Source organism: Tasmannia lanceolata, unplaced genomic scaffold (genome assembly GCF_043159265.1).
Source record: "Tasmannia lanceolata isolate RefF3 unplaced genomic scaffold, GAP_Taslan_0.1 ptg000044l, whole genome shotgun sequence".
Classification (NCBI taxonomy): Eukaryota; Viridiplantae; Streptophyta; class Magnoliopsida; order Canellales; family Winteraceae; genus Tasmannia; species Tasmannia lanceolata.
In genome coordinates this window covers 14,597,690-14,620,504 of record NW_027518721.1, presented here as the reverse complement: position 1 = coordinate 14,620,504, position 22,815 = coordinate 14,597,690, and the positions used below count along the sequence as shown (strand labels likewise).

The window sequence follows — 22,815 nt, the reverse complement described above, 5'->3', positions numbered from 1 at the left end:
TCCTATACTAGTCATAAGGAAGAAATTTCTCTAATTTTGGCCACAGGTAACATCATGGTTTCTCTTTGGAAACTTTGGGCTATTAATTTGAATTTATTCCGTTAATGACTTGGAAGGCATGGGTGATATTATAATGTGTCAGTTGAGTAAGTTGACATCTTTATCCATACATCTTTGGCTTCACCCCAAATGATGAAAATGAGGGGATAGAAACTGAACTAATACACTTAAATTACTAAGAAAAGTGCATATGGTAGTTACAGGAAATCCACATGGCATCTTAATATATAACTCACCTAGGTAAAGGGGTGAGATCACCCAAAACATGGTAGTGACAACAATCCAATGTCATGACAGAGGATGATAATTGCCTAACTCAAACTCTAAATAAAAATCTCAATACCTAACCCAAAAATTAAATACCCATGTTGGGATAATTAAAAAAAATAAAATTATTAACTGTGATAACTGGTACATTGAAATGGGGGAATTTGGTAATGGACTGCATATATGTATTCTGTAACCTTCTTCATTCAAGGTTTTGGTGTTCTTATGCAGTGATAAGTAGTTTCTTCTCTATTTAATGGAGCTGAAACATGAAAACCCATTGGGGACTATCATGTGGGTACAGCTAAGAGTGCAGAAAAAAGAGAAGGAAAAAACAAAAGAGAAAAGTGGTAAAAGTAGCTGTGCTATAAAGCTGATTGTCACTCTTACTTTTCAAGCTGGATGTTTGCCACATGCAAATCAGTTTGATAAAATCTTTTAAATCTGGATTTGAGGTAGAGAGGTTCTCTACTAATTCTTTAAAAAAATAAATAAATTAAGTATTCTTATTCCAATAGTGGTTTCAAAAGTCAGACATGATTCCCAACAAGAATGGCCAAAGGAAAAATTAGTACAAAACCCATCACCCATGTGCCTAGTTGGGAGCATCTATGGATATTGAATTTGAAAATAGAGAAATACCCATAAGAACATTCCAAAAATAAAAATAAAAATTAGAAGTGCTTCTTGCTCGAACCGGAAACCGATGATAAGATTGACTGTTAACCTAATTATTATAAACTAGTGAACTTGGATTTTTTCTCTAAATTTAACTTCAAACTATGCTTAAAGTTAATTATTGACCTTTTTCAATTGAGAGAAAAAGACTTAAAGTTAGCATTTTTTTTCTCTAAAAGAGAATAGAACAAAGCAGCAGACCAAAAAGGCTAGTTACTATCTGTCTGCCTCAAGATCCATCCTAAGTGGTTTCCACCTCCTAATGTTTATTCAGTGCTGATGATATTCATGTGGGCTCTTTACCTTAGTGTTTGCCATTATCTGAATTATCCATATAGGATAAGATTCTCAGAATATAGCTATAGAACACAAAAAAACATTCAGTAATTTCATCTTTTGTCAGCTTGGTGTGGAAATAGGTCAAAGTCTACATACTATTAGTAGTAGTGCTAGGGTGATCAAATTAGAGAAAGGAAAAAAGTAACATTGGTGGTTTCTACTGTTGAGTAATGGGCGGTTTAATTTCAGTTAGTTGTTAGGATACTTTACAGTACATTTTTCTCATTTTATTCACTTGTTTATCCTCTGCCCTCTCAGCACCCTTCATTCCATGTCTATAAATACACCTTGCCCTCCCTCTCACCTTTCTCACTCTTTTTATCCTCTTGGGCAACTGGGCTTTCAGTTTTAGACATCTGTAAGCCCAAACCCATCTGCACTTCCTCAAAAGCCACCATTTTTTCAACTTTTCAAGCTTTTCTCCATTGTTCCTATTTCATAAAAACTGATATCTCAAATGGGTTTTCCATTGCAGGTCATGGATTTTCTTGGGGTTTCCCTAGTAGCACTTCTCAGCATGTTTAGGTTTGTTCATGGCTATGAAAGTGGATGGTCTAGTGCACATGCCACTTTCTATGGTGGTGGTGATGCTTCTGGGACAATGGGTATAAACTCAAAAATAAACTCAAAAACCACAAGAAAATCATCAAAATCTCATTATGCTTATCTTCTTTTTCTCAAAACCTTTCTTTATGTTTTTCTATTTCACTTTCTGTTATAGGAGGAGCTTGCGGGTATGGTAATCTATATAGTCAGGGGTATGGGACTAACACAGCTGCTCTGAGTACTGCTCTTTTCAACAATGGAATGAGCTGTGGAGCTTGCTATGAGATCAAATGCGTAAAAGATCCGAAATGGTGTCTTTCAGGATCCATCATAGTCACTGCAACAAACTTTTGCCCACCAAACAATGCGCTGCCAAATAATGCAGGAGGATGGTGCAATCCTCCCCAAGAGCACTTCGATCTCTCTCAGCCAGTTTTCCAACACCTTGCTCAGTACAAGGCAGGAATAGTCCCTGTTCAATATAGAAGGTAAGAAAAACTACTAAATGTTGTCCTTTCAGACCCCCCCCCCCGACCTCCCCCCCCCCCCCCCCCCCACAATTTTTCTTCTTCTCTATTCTATCTTTCTATTTCAAAACTTCCAAATCCCTCTATCTGGTTAATCCCAGCAGTAAAAAATTTTCCTTGTTTCAATTCCTTTCTTGCCTTTAGGTTTCAACTTAAAACTCCTGTCAACTATATTCAATAGGTTTAAACTAATCAAGAAAAAAAACTTACATTTTATTTTATTGCCTTGTTAAAGTATAAAAGATAAGATAACACCTTCTCCAACAGCTTAAGCTTTCGGAGTTGCTGGTTGTTTCACATGGTATCAGAGCCACAGGTCCCGAGTTCAAACCTCCTTAATAGTAAAGATCGACATGCAATGGCCAAACCCAAAAAAAAGAGGGGGCCACATGTGCCATGTGTAGGCCAACCCTAAAAGAGGGGCCACACGTGAGGGGGGAGTGTTAAAGTATAAAAGATAAGATAACACCTTCTCCAACAGCTGAGATAACACCTTCTTCAACACTCATCCTCACTCGTGGTCCCTCTTTTTTTGGGGTGGTCGTGCACGTGGCACATGCTGCCCCTCCTTTTGGGTTTGCCTGCCATACATACGGATTTTTAATATCAAGGAGTTGTTGGGGTTTGAACCCAGGACCTGCTGTGAGACAATAGCTCTGATACCATGTAAACCAACCAATTACTCCAAAAGCTTAAGATGTTAGAGTTGGTGTTATTTAATCATTTATACTTCAACAAACACCACTTGTCTTTTACCTCCCTTTTCTCTATTGTTCAATGCAGGGTTGGTTGCACGAAGATGGGCGGCATAAGATTCACCATCAATGGCCACTCTTACTTCAATCTGATACTCATCACCAATGTGGGTGGAGCTGGTGATGTTGTGGCTGTGTCCATCAAAGGTTCCAGAACTGGGTGGCAAGCCATGTCTAGGAATTGGGGTATGAACTGGCAGAACAATAACTACCTCAATGGCCAATCCATCTCTTTCAAGGTTACCACAAGCGATGGCCACTCTTTAATCTCCAACAATGCTGCTCCTTCCAACTGGGCTTTTGGCCAGACCTATAGTGGTGGACAGTTCTAAACATCTTACTCCTAACTAACAAAGACAACTCCTCCATGTTTAGGCTCTTTTATAACTTTACCAGCGACTTTTTAGCTTTTTAACACTCTGAAATTATATATAGGAATAGGATTGATGATAATGCAGTGGTGAGACCCCATTATTGAAATGGGTCTTGGATGGGTTTTATTTGAATGTGTAGTGCTCCACACCATAAAACTTGGTGTGAAGAGGTCCGCCGTTTAGAGGGCTTTTACTAGATTTAGGCAAGAGTTGTGTCTGTCTGTATTGTGGTGAGCTGAAATTGGGTGAGGTGGGCATGGGTTGCCACTCACTCGTTGCTGGCTTTGTGTTCTTGTGGAAGATAACACAGAGATAAATGTGTATTGGTTTTGTTTTGTTTGAGTTAGAAGGTCATTGTAAGTTTGTAACAAGTTTCTTGCTGAAATATGTCCTTTAATATAATGTAATAGAAGGCAGTTTGGAGTGTCTGAGAGATGGCACTATAGAATATGGAACTCTACTAGTATATGTAAATGTGTTTCTAAGGAATATTGAAATTGGTTCAAGATTCCTCTGATTTTCTCTCCTTACGGGTGTCTAAATCTTCTTTTCCTTGTCAATGTTGTACTGTTGGTTTCATGAAGTGGAAATCTTTTTTCTGTTCATAGTTCTGGTGCGGCTACTCTCTCCCTCTCTCTCTCTTCAATTTTGGAGTATTTTTTTGGGAGCGCAATGATTAATAAATCTTCGGAGAGAAATGAAAGAAGTCAAGGATGCCCTTACAATAACCCCATGTGAAGGGTGTGTAAACCTAGTGATCATGGTATTCAATTAACATGCATCTCGAATAAGCCATGACCATAAACACAACCGATTTAATAGTACAAATCTATTAAATTAAGGATCTAACCATGCAAATAACTAGTATACAAAGAAAGATAGAAAACTTATATCGATCAGCCATGCACTGATCTACCAGACTAGATCTTTACTGCCTCTCTGATCTCTGGTGGGAGAGATCTCCTTTGATCAGGTTAGATGGGAGCAAAGACCAACCCTATATTTATATAAAAAAAAAGTCCTTCTAGAGTTCCACGCAATAGAACTCTATGTGGTTTATCTGTCTAAATCTTGCTATATTTCCGTTTTTTTATACATTTTCAGCTATCAAAGCAAGTCATGAGGAATATACTTCAAAAACAACCACAACCATGCATACAGGAATGTATACCAAATGTTTATTCCTTATAATTGTAAGTAATAATGCTTGACTTCTTATTATTTTTTTCTTTTGGGGGGCAAAGGATTCATTGTTACATTTTTCTTGTATCACGGGTTAGAGGCAAGGATTTATGTCCTCCTATTGTATCTTTTATTCCTATTAATAAAATTTAAGGTGCCACCCCGGGTAGTCGGGTACCTCGATAAATTCTAGGTTAAAAAAATAAAGAATGTATACCAATTTTTGTTTTCCCTTCAATAGTATTATCACTAGAAGAATTTTATTCTCTTCGTTCTTTCTTAGTATATTGTTATGTGTTCTAAAAGATTATGAACTACATGATATTTGGAGGGGATGGAGAGAAATATGTGCCAGCATAGAGCAGGTGAATGTCCCCAATCCATCTCGGGAACCTCTGGCCAAGGTATGCTAAAGTTCAATTTTGACGGCTCGGGAATAAGCAACCCAGGTCCAACTGGGGTTGGTGGTGTTCATGGGGATGAGAGGGGACATATCAAATCGGCGCTATCGAGTCTAATTGGAATCACTGATTCAAATGAGGCTGAGGTTAGAGCGCTTCTACATAGCATGAGGAATGTAGAGAGCAACAACCTCAATAAATTGATAGTAGAAGGGGACTCTCAATGTAGTACCGTGGGCGAGCGGGAGCCAGCCATGCCCATGGAGAGTTGCACATATGATGGATGAGATATATGATGAGTGAACAATACTCCAGTGGTTTACCATCATGTGCGGAGATTGGAACATTCTGGCTTTGATCGGTTAGCTCGATTGGCCGTAGAGAGGGATAGCCTTGCCATTTTTTATTTCCTGCCCCCTTGAGGGACATACATATATTGTTGATTTTGCCTTTTTCCTTATATGTTTCCTTGTTGTATTGTTTTCTCTTCCGTATTGACCATCTCAGTTGCTTTCTTTTGCCGTTTGGATACGCGAATTTTAGAATCTTGGATTTCCTCAAAAGGCTGGATGGAAGACAAGAGAAGAAGGAGACTGTCCGTTTCACTTCTCTTTAGAATCTTGGATTTTAAGTAAGAAATCTAGGTTTTAGAAATCTCTCCCCTGCCTGAGATTTCTAAAACCTGGAAACATGGGATGATCTCCTGCTATCTTGCTGATGGAAAGAAGGGCGAGAAATCAGAAACGACGGCAGGTCTCCTTCTTCTCTTGTCTCCTATCTACGATTTTGAGGAAATCCAGGATTCTAAAATCCATGTATCCAAACGGCCCCTTAAAATAAAAAATTATGAAATTCATATATGAAGGAGAGGATGTTGAGTTCTACATAGTAGAAACTCTAAAATAAGAGTGCGCCCACAAGAAAATACAAGTGCAAACTGGATTGTGTTCTCAATGTTTATTCAAGAACGAATAAGTAATTATACTGTTTATCGTACGATCACTAGACTGATTTTGGATGGTGATCAATGTTCTGCAGGCAATGCTGCCAAAGAAGAGTCCATTGATTCAATGACTATAACAAAACTTGGGCAATCACAATTTCGGTTCCATATGCTTTTGGTTTTTGTAGGTAGAGAGGGTGTGTTTGGATTGCAAGATCAGGCACCAAAATCAACAGAATCAAGGTGGCCGAATTGACATTGAGGTGGAGGGGAGGAAATGCCAGAGTCTCTTTTCCGCCCCAAGAAGTGGTATTCTGATTCCACCCTCGTAGGTAGGGGTGTATACGGATCGAATTCGGAGTGGATATGGCTATATCCGAATTCGATTACAGTATAAACTATCCGAATTCGGATTCGGATTCGACGGATATTTAATATCTATTACCGAATTCGTATCCGCCGGATATTGTTCGAATTCGGATATTATCCGTATCCGTTTATCCGGTAAATTCGAACATTTTATTGCAGCACTTTATCTTTTTTCTCCTTACTCGAATGAATTTTCCAAACCCTAAAACTAGACCTCTACGTTCTCTTCACAAAATTAGCTCCCAAACCCTAAAATATATGAGATCCTCTTCTTCCTTTTAAAACAAAGGCAGAGAGAGGGAGGCGGTGGGGATGGATGATAGTGTTGGTAGTGGTCTTTGGGTTTTTCCCTTTTTTTTTTGTATATGATGGAATGGGTTTGGGCTATTTTGATGGAACGGGTTTGGGCTATTTTTGTTTTTGTTTTTTTTTTCTAAAAAGAAAATTCACTTTTCTTTTAGAAACAAAAGATAGTGTGTCATTACTAAAAATAAATATTAATGATATTATTAATAATAAATAAAAAGGATTTACTTCTCGGATTCGGATGTTAAACGGATCAGATATACCATTTACCAGATTCGCATCCGCTAAGAGCCGGATATCTCATAAACGGATTCGGATGATATCCGCTTGAAATTGATTCGGATAATATTCGCTTTAAACGGATTCGGATGCGAACGGTAATCGAATTTTCGAATATCCATTTACACCCCTACTCGTAGGGAAGATTTTTTTTTTTTCAACTTTTTTCTAATTAAATCTTTTATTTTAATTTTATTTAGGGAAATGATAAATCCGCCCCTTTTGATCACCGGGAACACCCCATGTTAGTGTATCAATGACTAAAGAGGGGCTGTTGTACTTACATCAAAAGAATTCAATGCCCCTGGTTGCCACAGACAGTGACATGGGGTGTTCCTGGTGATAAAAAGGGGCGGATATATCACTTCCCTTTTATTTATTCTGTTTATGGGGGGAATCAGAATAGGAATTGAAATCTGATTCTGATTCTGGCAATCCGAAAACCAGCCAGATGGTCTATAGTATAAGTTCTGTTAGACCAAAAATCGGTAACAGGTACGACAGTGACGTAAGAACTAAGCTGGATGACCAGAGGAGCTGAGTCCTGAGGGACCGGAGTGAAGGGGAGCGAAGTGGCTGAGTCCTGAGGGACCATAGTGAAGGGGAGCGAAGTGGCTGAGTCCTGCTATGAGGGTTGAGTCCTGCACAAGACAAGCGAGGTCAGAAGACCAACCCGGGTTTTACTCCGGACAGGCCCTTCGACACTCAAGTCAGTATGAGCAAGAGTGCAGAGCTAGTCTTAAGAGTTTTGGGTGGAGAGAGGGTTTTTTGTATTACCCATTGGTTTGAGCTTTGAACCCCTATTTATAGGGGAAAACGTGGTGACGTGAGATGACCTGTGCGAGGACAGGTGGCGGCCTGTGAGAGGCTGGAGTTCACCTACTCCAGGACAGGTGGCGAGAGGCTGGAGTTCACCTACTCCAGGACAGGTGGCGAGAGGCTGGAGTTCACCTACTCCAGGACAGGTGGCGGCCTCTGAGAGGCTGGAATTTTTACACCCCATCAGTTGCCCCCCAGTTTTCCAAGTCCTTGAGTGACTTGGGAAAGTGTGGTTGATGGATTATCTGGACGGGCAGGCACCGTATGGAAGTGAATCGAAGGGTTCAGTCGGGAGGTCCAGTCCGGAGTCCGGCTGGAAATGAGTCCAGAAATCCAGTCCGGAGTCCGGCTGGAAGCGAGTCCGAAAATCCAGTCCGGAGTCCGGCTGGAAGTGAGTCCGGGAATCCAGTCCGGAGTCCGGTTGGAAGCGAGTTCGGAAATCCAGTCCGGAGTCCGGCTGGAAGTGAGTCCGGAAATCCAGTCCGGAGTCCGGCTGGAAACGAGTCCGAAAATCCAGTCCGGAGTTCGGCTGGAAGCGAGTCCGGGAATCCAGTCCGGAGTCCGGCTGGAAGTGAGTCCGGAAATCCAGTCCGGAGTCCGGCTAGAAACGAGTCTGGGAATCCAGTAAGGAGTTGAGCCAGTCCGGCTTGGGCCAGACTGGTTTTTGTCGTCTTGCGTCCAGTCCGGCTTGGGCCGGACTGATTTTTGTCGTTTTGTAGAAACGCGTTATATCCAGTCCGGCTTAGGCCGGACTGGTTTTGTCGTCTTGCGTCCAGTCCGGCTTGGGCCAGACTGATTTTTATCGTTTTGTAGGAACGCGTTATATCCAGTCCGGCTTGGGTCGGACATGTTTTTGTCGTCTTGCGTCCAGTCCGGCTTGGGCCGGACTGATTTTTGTCGTTTTGTAGAAACACGTTATATCCAGTCCGGAGTGCGGAGATCCAGTCCGGAGTGCGAAAATCTGGTCCGGTTGCCCTTTGGAGTTTCAGTCCGGAGGGCGGAGATTCAGTCCGGAGTGAAGAATTCAGTCCGGAGTGCTTTGGTGGTGGGGGTACGCGTATTCGTACGTGCGTGCTCAATCAGTTTTTTGTCTGGGAGAATGTGTCCGTCATAAATGAGGGACACGTGGCGTCCTTTGAGTGCCCTCGAGATGCGTGCTTCGCATTTAATGCCCCACCGCCTTCGAAAGGTTATAAAAGGAGGTTTTTACCTCCCATTTTTCACTTTTCACTTTTTACCTTTTACCTTCTCTTCTCTTGCTTTGCGAGTTCGGCTCCGCAGTTCGGCTTCGCAGTTCGTGGTTTGGAGTATCGCGCGAGCTCTCTACTCACCGGTATTCTTCTCAGTCCCTCCTTTTTCTACATGTCTGATAGTAGTTCAAGTTCCGAGTCCGGTTCTGAGTCTTCCACCAGTAGTAGCTCAGAGCTTGGGCCGCGACAGGAGCCTGTAATGGCTACTCCGGTCGCTAGCGTAGATATTATAGACAGTGACGACGGAGGGGACAAGGGTGAAGTGATATTAGATCTGAACGCCACCCCGCTCCCGACTGATAGTCTCCACCAAGTAGGGGGGAGTGGGGGCAGCGACGTTGCTGAGGCGTCCACAACGTTCCTTTCTGGCCGGGCCGTGGAGGTCATTGCTAGAGCACGGATGGAGGCCAACCCTAAGTACAACATGCGGGCTCTAGTTGAGGAAAATCACCTCACCGAGTCCATGCTGAAGAACATTAGGGATAAATACTGTGTGCCCCCATCCTTCGAGCTGAGAGCGGCAATAGAGGGAGATAGGGCGTGCAATGAAAGCTCTAATCTCTGCATTTACGAAGAGTCGTTGAGAGCAGGGTTTCGCTTTCCTTTGCACCCCTTCTATGTCGCGGTGCTCCGATATTATAGACTGGCTCCTGCCCAGGTGGCTCCGAACTCATGGAGGTTACTGACTGGGTTTTTGTATCTTGTTCATGGCCGGCTGGAGAGGGGCGTGTCCGTGCCTCTATTCCGTGCTTGTGTTCATCTGAAGAGGCACAAAGAAGGGGGCTGGATTTACATCAGCCAGCGCCCTGATATGAAAATCATCACTGGTATCCCTTCGTCAATACACTCGTGGAAGAATAGATTCTTCTATGTTAAGGACTTGGAGTCCAGGGAAGCCTGGCCGGTTCCTCTGGTGTGGGATACTCCGAATACCAGCGGACTGAGCAGCAAACCGCTTCTTGAGGGCAACGATAAAAGGACATTAATCCTGATGCGGGAGGAAGTGGAACGAACAGGTCCCATTCACTGTTCGGAATTTTCAGGAGAAGATATTCTGGTCGGACTTGGTATAAGTACCGTGACTCCGGCACGTATGTAGCTGGACTCTAAAAACTGCTATTTTTTTTATCTGCTTCTGACTGCTTCCTTACTTGCAGAAATGAAGAAACAATCAACAGTGGAGAAGATAAGGCAAGGAGCCCAGCCAAGGGCGCAGGAAGGGGCTCAACAGGCTCTCCAAGAGCGCCAAAAGAGAAAGGCGACCGAGCTGGCGAGTCCGGCCCCCTCACGAGACACGGCGCCACCCCCGGCACAGAAGGCAAAGACCACGGTGAGGCTAGTGGGCCCCTTTGCTCAAGGAGGTGGTTCTTCTAAGTCTGGTGGTACATCCACAGGAACTGGAGCTGGGGCCCGCCCTCCCGTGAGGACGGGTGACAATGTTTTTCGGCCCAATTGGGCCGTTCAGAAGGATGACACCGGACTGGGCGAGAGTCGAGTCGCAGCTGAGATTGTGAGCAAGTGTCTCCTTGTAAAGGATAAGCAACAAGTTATCCACGAACCGCCGGCTACTGGCGAAGAGGCGGTGTTCTCTTCACTCTATCAGGTGATAAATTTGTTTACTCTCTGTCCGTCTTTTGCTTTCTTCCTATACTGACGCTTGTCTCTGTCTGCAGATCGGTTTGTACTACAACGATCTTAAGGAGAAGAGCAAGAAGTTCTCCGAGGCCATCACCAAATCTGAAGAGGTGAACGGAAAACTGGCCCGCGAAGTCCAGGAGCTCCAAACGAGCATCGGACGGGTGCAAGCTGAGAAGAAGTTGCTGACGGATGATCTGGCCCTAGAGAGGCAGAAGTTGAACAAGACTGCCGAGGCCATTGACGCCCAGAGGAGGAGAGCCCAAGAGAGACAGGAAGCGGCAGTAAAGGCGGCCGCGGAGGCGAAGGAGGCCGAACTCTTCAGCCTGTCGAGTGAGGCTTATAGTCTTGGGTACTATGACTGCCTCCAGGAGCTCCAGGCGTGCAACCCCAACTTGGTGATGGCTAATCTGACTCTTCCTTCCAGGCCGACGATTGTCGACGAGGAGCCAGAGGCCCTTGCTGACACTGCCACCGTTCCAGATGCCTCTTAGTATTTCTTTCTGCTTTCTGTAGTGGTCTTTGAGACCATAGGATCTCTTGTTTGTTTTGTTGTTTTTCTTCTTCTTCCTCTCTTGTTTTTTTTTGACGGCCTTCAAGGCCAACCCTGTAATGGTCCTCGAGGCCCTACATTTTGATGAATGAAATCATATTTGTCCATATCTGTTTCTCCTGTCTCTGATAAGCTTTAGTTGAATGACTTGCCCGGCTTGCCCCTAGTTTTAATAACCCGGGGTTGGAGACGATTGATAGCATCCAAGTTTTATAAACTGGGTTTCCAGAGAGTACCCAAGTTTTATGAACTGGGTTTCCAGAGAGTACCCAAGTTTTATGAACTGGGTTTCCAGTGAGTACCCAAGTTTTGTGAACTGGGTTTCCAGAGAGTACCCAAGTTTTATGAACTGAGTTTCCAGAGAGTACCCAAGTTTTATGAACTGGGTTTCCAGTGAGTACCCAAGTTTTGTGAACTGGGTTTCCAGTGAGTACCCAAGTTTTGTGAACTGAGTTTCCAGAGAGTACCCAAGTTTTATGAACTGGGTTTCCAGTGAGTACCCAAGTTTTGTGAACTGGGTTTCCAGTGAGTACCCAAGTTTTGTGAACTGGGTTTCCAGAGAGTACCCAAGTTTTATGAACTGGGTTTCCAGTGAGTACCCAAGTTTTGTGAACTGGGTTTCCAGTGAGTACCCAAGTTTTGTGAACTGGGTTTTCAGAGAGTACTCAAGTTTCATGAACTGGGTTTCCAGTGAGTACCCAAGTTTTGTGAACTGGGTTTCCAGTTCTAAGAGGAAAATTTGAATCTGCAAAAAGAATTATTTATTCATATTATTATAAACATAATTTACAAAATCACCTGTCAAGCCGGGCGGTGTGTCTACTGATAATATCTTCTAAGGTTTTTGGAGTTCCATGCGTGGAGTAATAAGTGCTCCTCCAGCGTCTCTAGCTTGTAGCTCCCGGGGCGGATGATTTCTTTTACTCGATATGGCCCCTCCCAAGTCGGGGAGAGTTTCCCGACTTTAGTTGGTTGAGATACTGCTGCCCTCCTCAGGACTAAATCTCCTGTCCGAAATTCCCTGGGGCATATCTTGGAGTCATGATAGTTGGATACTTTCTGTTTGTAGGCGGCGACTCAGATTTGAGATTCTTCCCGGATCTCTTCTAATAGGTCGAGATTGGCGCGGAGCCCGTCACTGTTAAGCTGCTCGTTGAAGCTGGTGATTCTAGGAGACGGAGTGCCTATATCGACCGGGATCACAGCCTCTGTTCCAAAGGAGAGGTTGAATGGCGATTCACCAGTTGGCGTGCGAGGAGTAGTGCGGTATGCCCATAGAACGTGATAAAGGTCGTCTGCCCAGCGGCCCGCTTTGTCGTCCAGTCTTTTCTTTATCCCCTGAAGCAGGATTCTATTAGTAACTTCCGTTTGCCCATTGGTCTGGGGGTGAGCTACTGAAGTGAACCTCTGTTCGATCTTTAGGTCAGAGCAGAACTTCCGGAAGTTACGGCAGTCGAACTGTTTGCCGTTGTCCGTTATTAAGGCACGGGGAATCCCAAATCGGCAAACTACTGATTTCCAGAAGAAGTTCTGCACATTTTGCTCTGTGATTTAGGCTAGAGGTTCTGCCTCCACCCACTTAGTGAAATAGTCGATCGCCACTACCACGAACATGCGCTTTCCAGAGGCCGGTGGAAAAGGGCCTAAGATGTCCATCCCCCATACTGCGAAGGGGAGTGGACTGATAATTGGAGCCATTGCTACGGCGGGCTGGTGGATGGTGGGAGAGAATTTCTGACACCTCTCACACCTTTTAACCAAACTCAGTGCATCCTGCCTTATGGTAGGCCAATACAGTCCTCTGAGCAGCACTTTTATCGCCAGGGCTTTGCCCCCCAGATGTTCTCCGCAAATTTCTTCATGCGTCTCCTGGAGTGTATATGCTGCATCGCCCGGCCTAAGGCACTTCAGATATGGGAGAGTATAGGATCTCTTGTACAAGATGTCACTGCTGAGGGAGAATCGGGCAGCTCTCTATGTCACCTTGCGGGCTTCCTTTTTATCCTCGGGGAGTTTGCCGTTCGCGCAAATAACTGATGATCTCGTCCATCCAGCACGGCTCATTCTCTACCTGCATTGTTTCCGCGGCTTTACTTTCGATGCTGGATCTTGGTAGGAACTCCATGCATATGCTCCCAAGGGTGGTATATCCGGAGGCAGCCAGTTTTGATAGCACATCTGCCTTGGCATTTTCTGTTCTGGGTACCCTGATAACCTCAAAACTTTCGAACTTGCTGGCGAGTTGGCGGACCTTAGCGACGTACTTGATCATACGCTCGTCTCGAGCTTCGTAGACCCCCTGAATCTGGTTTGCAACTAGCTGAGAGTCACAGTATGCTTTTAAGTCCCGGGCGCCGGTTTGGATTGCAAGGCTCATCCTGCTAGGAGAGCTTCATATTCTGCCTCGTTGTTGGATGCGCAGAATCCAAACCTTAAGGCATAATCCGCAGTGAAGTCATCAGGTCCGGTGAGGATGAGGCCAGCTCCACAACCACTTTTGTTTGAAGACCCATCGACATGTACTTCCCAAATTAGTGCGTTGGTCGCGGAGCCCTACTCGGCTGGCGGATGGATGGTTTCTGTTTCAGTTCCTTCTGCTATACATTCTTCAGGGGCTGCTTCCTCCGCAACTGGGAGCTGCACAGCTTCAGAATCGACGAACTGCTGGGGGATGGTGCACTTAGCCACGAAGTCAGCGAGTACTTGAGCTTTGATGGCTGGCCTAGGCGCGTACTGAATATCGAACTCGCTTAGCTCCACGGCCCATTTCACAAGTCGCCCGGAGATATCTGGTCGATGGAGTACTTGCCGGAGTGGCTGATCAGTCAAGACTTTTATGGTGTGGGCTTGAAAGTAAGGCCTTAGCTTCCTGGCCGCCATTACCAGCGCGTAAGCCAGTTTCTCGACCCGCTGGTACCTTATTTCTGCATCGTGAAGAACCTTGCTAACATAATAGATAGGCTTTTGCTGTCGATGCTCTTCGCGGACGAGGACAGCTGCCAGAGCCGTGGAGCTAATGGAGAGATATAGAAATAGCTCATCGCCCGGCTCCGGCTTTGTTAGTAGTGGTGGGGAGGACAGGTACTTCTTCAACTCCTCAAATGCGGTTTGGCATTCCTCCGTCCAGGGCGCAGTCTTGAGTCCTTTGACCGCACTAAAGAAAGGCAGGCACCTCTCCGCGGACTTGGAGATAAAGCGCCCCAGTGCGGCTATCATTCCCGTGAGCCGCTGGACTTCTCTGATAGTTTTTGGAGCAGTGAGCTCCATCACAGCTTTGATCTTCTCTGGATTTGCTTCTATCCCTCGTTGGCTTACCATGAAACCCAAAAATTTTCCTGAGCTGACCCCGAAAGTGCACTTGGTAGGGTTAAGCTTCATGCGGTGCTTTTTCAGGACCTGAAATGTTTCTCTGAGATCAGATACATGATCCTGCGCACTGCGACTCTTGACCAGCATATCGTCCACATAGACTTCCATGTTACGGCCGATCTGGTGCTGAGAGAGTCTATTCACCAGCCTTTGGTAGGTAGCTCCGGCGTTTTTGAGGCCGAAGGGCATAACACGGTAGCAATAAGTCCCTTGATCTGTGATGAAGGAGGTCTTTGGTATATCTGATTCGTACATCCTGATCTGGTTATATCCGGAGAAGGCGTCCATGAAGCTCAACAATTCGTGACCCGCAGTGGCGTCGATAAGTTGATCGATCTTTGGGAGCGGATAGCTGTCCTTAGGACAGGCCTTATTTAGATCGGTGAAGTCGATGCAGGTCCTCCATTTTCCGTTTGTCTTCTTGACTAGGACTACATTTGCCAGCCAGTCCGGATATCGAATCTCGCGAATGAAGTCAGCCTTCAGAAGCCTCTCCACTTCTTCTTTTATCGCCTGTCGCCTTTCAAAAGCGAAATGTCTCTTCTTCTGCTTAACCGGTCTACAAGTTGAATCAACACCAAGCCTGTGCGTACTGATCTCTGGATCAATGCCGGGCATATCAGCGGGAACCCATGCAAAGACATCTGCATTGTCTTGGAGAAACTCAGTGAGCTGGTGCTGAATGCTGCTACTGAGAGAGGAGCCGATCAGAGCAACTTTCTCTTTGTCTTCTGGGCACAGCGGAATGGAGATGAGGTCTTCAGTGGGTTGAGTCCCGCTGAGTTCGTCCCTTACATCGAATAATTCGATTGGTAGTGATTCCACTGCATTTTTGCCCTTCAGCGCCATCGCATAGCACTCCCTGGATTGAGGTTGATCTCCTCGAACTTCCCCCACGCCATTGGGCGTTATGAACTTCATCTTTTGGTGGTAGGCCGAAGCCACTGCACGGATCAGGTTCTGGCCAGGCCGTTCGAGGATAGCATTATAGACGGAAGTGGCCCTTACTACCAGGAAGTTGACCATGGCGAATGCTTGGCAGGGTGGCTCTCCGACAAGAACTGGGAGCTCAATCTGCCCCTCTACTTTCACCACCTCTCCGGAGAAGCCAAACAGGTCTGAGCTTGCCGGCTTCAGGCGGTCGTCTCCTATCATCATCTTCTGAAAGGCGTGATAGTACAAGATATCCGCCGAACTCCCGTTGTCAATGAGGATTTTCTTTACTTCCCAGTTGGCGACGAGCATGGTTACAACCAGTGCATCGTCGTGAGGCAGTATGAGGTTGTCCAAATCTACATCTGAGAAGGAGATCTCATTCTATGTTCGTGTCTTCTTGCTGGTCGTGTGCACGGCGTTGATCCGTCGTGCATACGCTTTGCGGGCAGCGGAGGACGTGCCTCCAGCGGCAGGTTCACCCATGATTGTACCAATGACACCCCTTGGCTGAGATCGAGGAGCCTCTGGCTGCGTACTGGGCGGCTGAGGAGTTTTGTTCCGAGCAGGGGGCGGCTGCGATCTTCGAGGGCTGCGGCCTCGGGGGCTCTTTTCCCTGCGCTCTTGCTTGCGGCCGTCAGTTCGGATATACTTTTTCAAATAACCCCGGCCGATCAGCTGTTCAATTTCCTCTTTGAGCTGCCAACACTCATCTGTGTCGTGACCGTGGTCCTTATGGAACCGACAGTATTTTGAGGGATCTCTCCTGTTTCCTTTGGAGATCATTCTAGCAGGCCACTTCACGAATTCCTCTTCGCTGATCGCAGCCAATATATGTTTTCTGGAGGTGTTGAGGGGTGTGAAGTTCTCTCCTCTTCTTTGCGGAGGTGGGGACTTCTCTCTTCTGGGAGGTTTATCCTCCCGGCGCTGCTTAGGGGGATTCTTCTCTTCAGAGGTTATCCTCCGATTTGAATTAAGAGCTGCCAGTGTCTCTTCCACCGTTATATACTCCTCTGCCCCGGCCATGAGGTCTGCCAGTGAGTGCGGGTTTTGTCGAGCTACAGCCCGACGGAAGTCATTAGATCTGGCACCCGCGAGGAGCGCATTCATAGCTGCTGAGGGATCTAGATTGGGCACCTGAAGTGCCTCCCTGTTGAAGCGGCGGACGAAGGCTTTCAGAGGTTCATTATCCTCCTGCCGCAAGGCCATCAAGGATGCTGTTGTTTTCCTTGGCCTGCGGCTGCTCATGAAGTGGCGGACCAGATCCTCCCCGAAGTCGTCGAAGTTACTGACAGAGTTTGGTTTCATTCTGGTGTACCAGTCTCTTGCCGCACCAGTGAGCGTCGTTGGAAACGCTCTGCAAATGAAGCCATCGGAAGCACCGTTGAGGAGCATCATTGTTCTGAACATCTCTAAATGGTCCACGGGGTCAGTAGTCCCGTCGTACTGCGGGACGACGGGCATTTTAAACCCTCTGGGTGCTGGGGCACCCAGGACATCATTAGTGAACGGCGTTCTGCTTGAGAACGCCCTGGAGGCGGGCCGGCTCTGATCCTTCGCCAGTTCCTCTATTCGGTGGTCCATTTCCTCCATTCTCTGTAGGAGCGGATCCGTTCTACGTTCCAAGGACCTGACTCTTCCCATAGATTGGCTCGCCGCGGAGCCGGACTGACTCTCTGGACTCCTACGACGAGGCCGGGACTCACTGGTGGTGCACGATCTTCATGAGCTCGGCGCCTTTGTGCGGAGCGGGACCGTGACCTTTGACGGCGGTGAGGCTCTGTTTGGGAATGCCTTGCTGTGGGGTGATGGACTTGTCTGGTGGAGTGGTGAGTTCGATCCTCACCATGGCGCGACGACTCTCTCCTGTGGATGTCTGGCCTTTCTTGGACAGATCGCGGAGCCTCTGGAGGAGGTTGTGAAGGCGTCTGAAGCAGTTGCTGGTACTGCCCAACGAGAGCTGTCATCTATTGAAATAGAGCTTGAACTTGCTCCGGAGTGGGTAGGGGATTCAGGTGCTCTGAGCTAGCAGGGCTCTGCTCAGCTGTGGCAGAGGCTGCCACCACCAGCGAGGCGATTCGCTCACTTCGAGTTCTGCGAGGCAGCACGGCTTGATCAGTCCGTGCAGCTGGTACCCGCGCATTCTTGCGCCCTGCCATTTTTGTGAGAGATCTGAACAGCTTTTAGTTCTGGGGTCCCACGGATGGCGCCAATCTGTTAGACCAAAAATCGGTAACAGGTACGACAGTGACGTAAGAACTAAGCTGGATGACCAGAGGAGCTGAGTCCTGAGGGACCAGAGTGAAGGGGAGCGAAGTGGCTGAGTCCTGAGGGACCGGAGTGAAGGGGAGCGAAGTGGCTGAGTCCTGCTATGAGGGCTGAGTCCTGCACAAGGCAAGCGAGGTCAGAAGACCAACCCGGGTTTTACTCCGGACAGGCCCTTCGACACTCAAGTCAGTATGAGCAAGAGTGCAGAGCTAGTCTTAAGAGTTTTGGGTGGAGAGAGGGTTTTTCGTATTACCCATTGGTTTGAGCTTTGAACCCCTATTTATAGGGGAAACCGTGGTGACGTGAGATGACCTGTGCGAGGACAGGTGGTGAGAGGCTGGAGTTCACCTACTCCAGGACAGGTGGCGAGAGGCTGGAGTTCACCTACTCCAGGACAGGTGGCGGCCTGTGAGAGGCTGGAGTTCACCTACTCCAAGACAGGTGGCGGCCTCTGAGAGGCTGGAATTTTTACACCCCATCAAGTTCATACAAGAAAGGTATGAAAGCCACGAATGATTCCCCTTCTTTTGTAGGTAGAGAGAACCATGAGAACCGTTTGTTTTTCCTTGGTCTTGTTTTAGTCCCACATCGGAAGTGATGATTGGGTAGGGAGGGGAGGGCCATGTATAAGACAGGGTACAAGAGTTCTATCAAAGCATACCTTTCTCGGCCTTTTGGCTAAGATCAAGTGTAGTATCTGTTCTTATCAGTTTAATATCTGATACGTGGTCCATTGGATCACATGATATTAACCTAATTTCTTTTGGGGTAGGGCCCACTACCAGTAGCTTCCTATTGGGGGGGCTCTTAAGCGTCACCCATGTGTTGCACTACTGCACGGGCCTGGCGCAACCCTACCAATCTTTAAAAGTAAACTTTCTTGTGCAGCCTCTTTCCTGAAATTTTGATATGTACAAACCCTATAAATTTCTTTAATAATTTCTGTCTATACAAGGTAACAAGTGATTTTTTTCTCTCGTTCTTGTTCACTCTACAGGATGGAAGGAGATGATCAACTGAAAGGCTTCAGTGTTGGATCACTTCCCACTATAATTTACATCCCCAACTTTATTTCAGAGTCTGAGCAGACCCAGCTCCTACATCATGTAATCATGGTTTTCATTTTTGTGGGTTTTGTTTTTTCCTTCACAGCCTTCTATCTAATGCCAATGTATAGTAGCTTGTTCTTACTTTTTTTTTTTATCTTTCTTTTGTTTCTCTTTTGTGGGTTTTCTATTACAACATTTATATGGGTCTTGTATTCTTTTTAGATTTATCAAGTGCCCATATCCAAGTGGAAATCTTTGAAGAACAGGAGACTACAAAATTGGGGTATGTCAGTTTCCTTTGTTCTCTCTCTTTTTGTGACTGTCTTGCTATTGTTCTTTGGGGGAAATATCTCTTCCCTTTCTTTGTTATTGCTGATAGGTCTTTTTTTGTTTGGAATATAACAGGAGGTGTGGTGCATGAAAAGGGTCTTCTGCCACAGGACTGTTAGTAGAAACATCACTTCTAATACCCTTGCGACTTCTGTGATTTCTAAATCATCCACAACACTGACACCCTTCAAACTTGTGATCACAATGGTTTTATTTAATCTTACTGTGAGAACTAACCAAGATTTAACCACATCTGTAAATTAGTATGTGTTGAGACTATCCATAATATTGATGTCTATTATTTGATTGAGTGATAATTGCTCTTAACTTGATCTGTTTCTTATCTATTAATCATAACTTAATCTGTTTCTTATCTATTAATCATTCCTATTTGAATGTTAAGAGTGTTTTTGAATGTCAAGTGATTCACTAGGCTAACTCATAACCGAATCTTAAAGGCATTGTGATACCAGTTGTTGAAAATGACATAGTTATAATTGATTGATACATTTTGTTGGTGTGTATGTCTTGTGCACGGTAGCTGCTTGCTAAAATTGTTGAATGGGCAAAGAGAACACACACTGTTAATAATTTGTGCTGTATGGTACCCATTTTCAACTTTCAAGTTCCTAGCTACTGAAACCTTGAAAAGATAAGCAAGTGCCATGCCTTGTGTTGGTGCCAAAATACGCTCCGGTCAAATGTGCTTCGGTAGAGGGTGCGAATAGGGAGTCCTTGTACATTGGGCAATCTCTATCCCTTTGTAGTTTGTTCTTGCTGTTTGCTTGTTCGTGCTGTTTGCTGTTTTTTATAAAGAGTTTAACCGTTAAATATAAAAAGCTTGCTATTAGAGAAGATCATGGCAACCTTTAAGCACATTCCTAGGAGTTCTAATGAGATGGTGGATAGGCTTCCTAGGAAGGCATTTCATTATGAATCGTTATGTGTTGGACATTCTCTGGCCTTGTATGTGTTGAGTTGGGTCTCTTGAATTCAACCCATTTGGGGTCCAAAATATTGTATGCGACTCGGATGCGGGGTCCGAAATATTGTGTGCGACCCGGATGCGGGGTCCGGGGGCGAAGCCTCGGGCCATTTGGCCCGGCTCGTTTTATGTGTTTTCGGGCCCGAAAAGAATAAGTTATGGGCCTATGGCCCAGTTTATACAAAGGAGCTTTAAGGGCTTTTTTCTCATTCTTGTCTTGGAAGAGGGTTTAGAGCTCAAAAAGGGGGGAAAGGATGTGCTAGGGTTTCTTGTGGGTTTTTTGGTGAAAGATACTGATCTTCACTTGTAATATCCTATTTATATAGTGGATTTTCTTGTTGCCTCTGTCGCGGACGTAGGCTTTGCCGAACCACACAAATCTTTGTGTCTTTGTGCGTTTGCTTGTGTTTGTTCTTTCGTTTTGCTTTGCCATTGAAATAGTAGATTCCTATTTGGGGGTTTTTCATGACAGTATGTTTATTAACTCAAAAAAAAAAATGATACGTTTTTGTCATCTTGGTCTAAATTTCTATGGATGGCCACACAAACACCACGGATTGAAGTTTGCAGCAAACACTGTTGTATTGTATATGTCAGGCTATAATATCTGTATACCTTGTTTATGAAATACGTAGCGTGAAGGAGATTTTTAAAGCTCTGTTGTCTTATCGTTTCTCTTCCAAATGTCTGCTGATGATTTGTTTATGATACATTCTCTGGATTTTGTTGAATTATTTTTACTTATATATCTTCAGTGAAAACTCACTTTGCAGAGAATGTGGTGTTACATTCAGAACCCAGCTCTTTCTCATTCACTTTTCAAATGTTTACAGAAAATTTAAGCACACATAATGTTTCTTTCTATATTTTTCTTGAAATCAATACTTTTAAACAAACCAAGCCAGGCCAGAGGTGTAACAACCCACTTGCAGCAACCCCTATCCCTGTCCAGTTAATGCCACATAAGCTTACGGATATTGTTACTTGACCAGGTCTAGGAATTCCGGCCCGCCTTGGGTTTGGGAAGATCCTGGCCCATAGTAATCCTACATGGAAGTTTTTGACTTCTCACTACAGGTTAATGCCATTCTGAATTGGTTAATTCATTTGTGCAGTGCCGTCTTGGTTGACGAAGGTCACTCAGAGAATATGTGAACAAACAGGGTTGTTTCCCTCAGCAATCAATCATGTTCTCATTAATGAATACCTGCCCGACCAAGGCATTATGGTTTGTCCCCATAACCTCTTGTTTATACTAAAGTTACCTGACCTAAAAGTTGAAGTGTTAGTCGTTGGAATCATTTTTCCCCTCGTGCTATTCCAATGCAATGGTTTCCATTTTTTCTGTTGCACCATCGAATTGCAATGCATTTCTTGTGAACGTCACTATTTCCATGACTTTTTTAAAGTAATTTTTTCAGCCGCACCAAGATGGTCCTGCTTATTTTCCTGTAGTAGCAATTTTGTCACTTGGGTCATCTGCTGTAATGGATTTCACTCCTCATTCGAGATTAAGAGGCTGTACAAACAAAGTGGGAAACAGTACGGAAGATTCAATATCTGATAACGGAGCAGTCGAGACCAAGACCGATGAATTGTCCAAGGAGGTGACTGGCAGACTAAAAATTGACCACTACCCCTTCTCCGTCCTATTGATGCCTTGCAGTTTGTTGATATTCAAAGATGCAGCATACTCAGGTTAGGGCATTTAGGCTATTTCAGTATTTCTTTTTCAAGTTGGAAAAATTCCTGATTGGCTTGACTATTTTCAGATTACCTGCATGGAATAGAAGATACCGAAGTGCAGAGTTTAGAGAATGTAAGATTGTCTGATCTGATAAAATTTATTTATTTTTTCCTACAATATCTTAGAATCCATTGAAGCTCATATTTTATGTTTTGATAATCAAACATCCAAAGAAATTAATACGGATAATACTTCTGGTCATTTTTTATACGAGTCTACTCATGGATTCTGTGTGAACCTTTTTTTTCCAGGCTGCGAATGTTATGGAAGTTCTGAAACATCGAGAACAAAATTCTTCATTGAGTTCGGCAGAAGCAATAGAAACTGAAGGCATTGAACAGCATAGTAGCATTCATAGAACAACTACCAGAGTCTCATTAACATGTCGCTTAGTGTCAAAGGTTCACAAAAAGCTTTTCAAATTTTAGAACTGTTTATGCAAAGTTTAGCAGGGATTAACTGATCGCAGCGGTGATCTTTATGTAAGTCCCAAAAAATATGATTTATATGTAATACAGTGTTAACTCTGTGTTACATGGACAGGAAATCAATAGGCTATAGCCATTTTCCATTGTTACTTATGCTGCTCATGTTGATTTTTATTTACTGCATGGTCATCAAAGGTAATCCCTTCTGAAGCATTATCTGCACATGTTTTTCTAACTATGATGCTCTGCGAACCGGTTTGGCTAGTAATTAGAATTTTGAGACTCCATTTGGAATTGCTAAAAAATGGTTCAGCAAGCATATACAGTTACAGTACTTTTTAGCAGTAAACCTCATCGAAGGACTCCGAGAACTTGTAGTTGAATCCAAAAATATGTGGAGCAGTGGAGGCCACTGGTGGTATA

The 22,815-nt window shown here is 44.8% G+C and overlaps 2 protein-coding genes and 1 non-coding gene across 4 annotated transcripts; all 3 read left to right on the top strand.

The window, feature by feature from the left end:
• The first annotated feature begins 1,596 nt into the window (after nucleotides 1-1,596).
• Nucleotides 1,597-4,153, top strand: LOC143863659 (expansin-A15-like). The gene is made up of 4 exons (XM_077374393.1): nucleotides 1,597-1,702; nucleotides 1,820-1,949; nucleotides 2,066-2,378; nucleotides 3,201-4,153. The coding sequence occupies exons 2-4, from the start codon at nucleotides 1,823-1,825 to the stop codon at nucleotides 3,502-3,504; spliced, it is 744 nt and encodes a 247-aa protein (XP_077230508.1). The 5' UTR covers nucleotides 1,597-1,702; nucleotides 1,820-1,822; the 3' UTR covers nucleotides 3,505-4,153.
• A 14,357-nt stretch (nucleotides 4,154-18,510) lies between these two features.
• LOC143864075 (U2 spliceosomal RNA) lies at nucleotides 18,511-18,710 on the top strand. Its single transcript, XR_013241078.1, has one exon. It is a non-coding gene; the product is annotated as a U2 spliceosomal RNA (small nuclear RNA).
• Nucleotides 18,512-22,535, top strand: LOC143863533 (oxidoreductase). 2 transcript variants are annotated; one of them, XM_077374223.1, is made up of 8 exons: nucleotides 18,512-18,723; nucleotides 18,851-18,959; nucleotides 19,125-19,185; nucleotides 19,308-19,346; nucleotides 21,333-21,445; nucleotides 21,639-21,915; nucleotides 21,990-22,036; nucleotides 22,216-22,535. In XM_077374223.1, exons 2-8 carry the CDS (start codon nucleotides 18,852-18,854, stop codon nucleotides 22,390-22,392), a joined length of 822 nt encoding a protein of 273 aa, XP_077230338.1. In that variant the 5' UTR covers nucleotides 18,512-18,723; nucleotide 18,851; the 3' UTR covers nucleotides 22,393-22,535. The 2 variants fall into 2 exon arrangements, with proteins under 2 accessions (XP_077230338.1, XP_077230339.1); XM_077374224.1 differs by lacking the exons at nucleotides 18,512-18,723; nucleotides 18,851-18,959; nucleotides 19,125-19,185 and having other exon boundaries at nucleotides 19,317-19,457.
• Nucleotides 22,536-22,815: the final 280 nt, after the last annotated feature.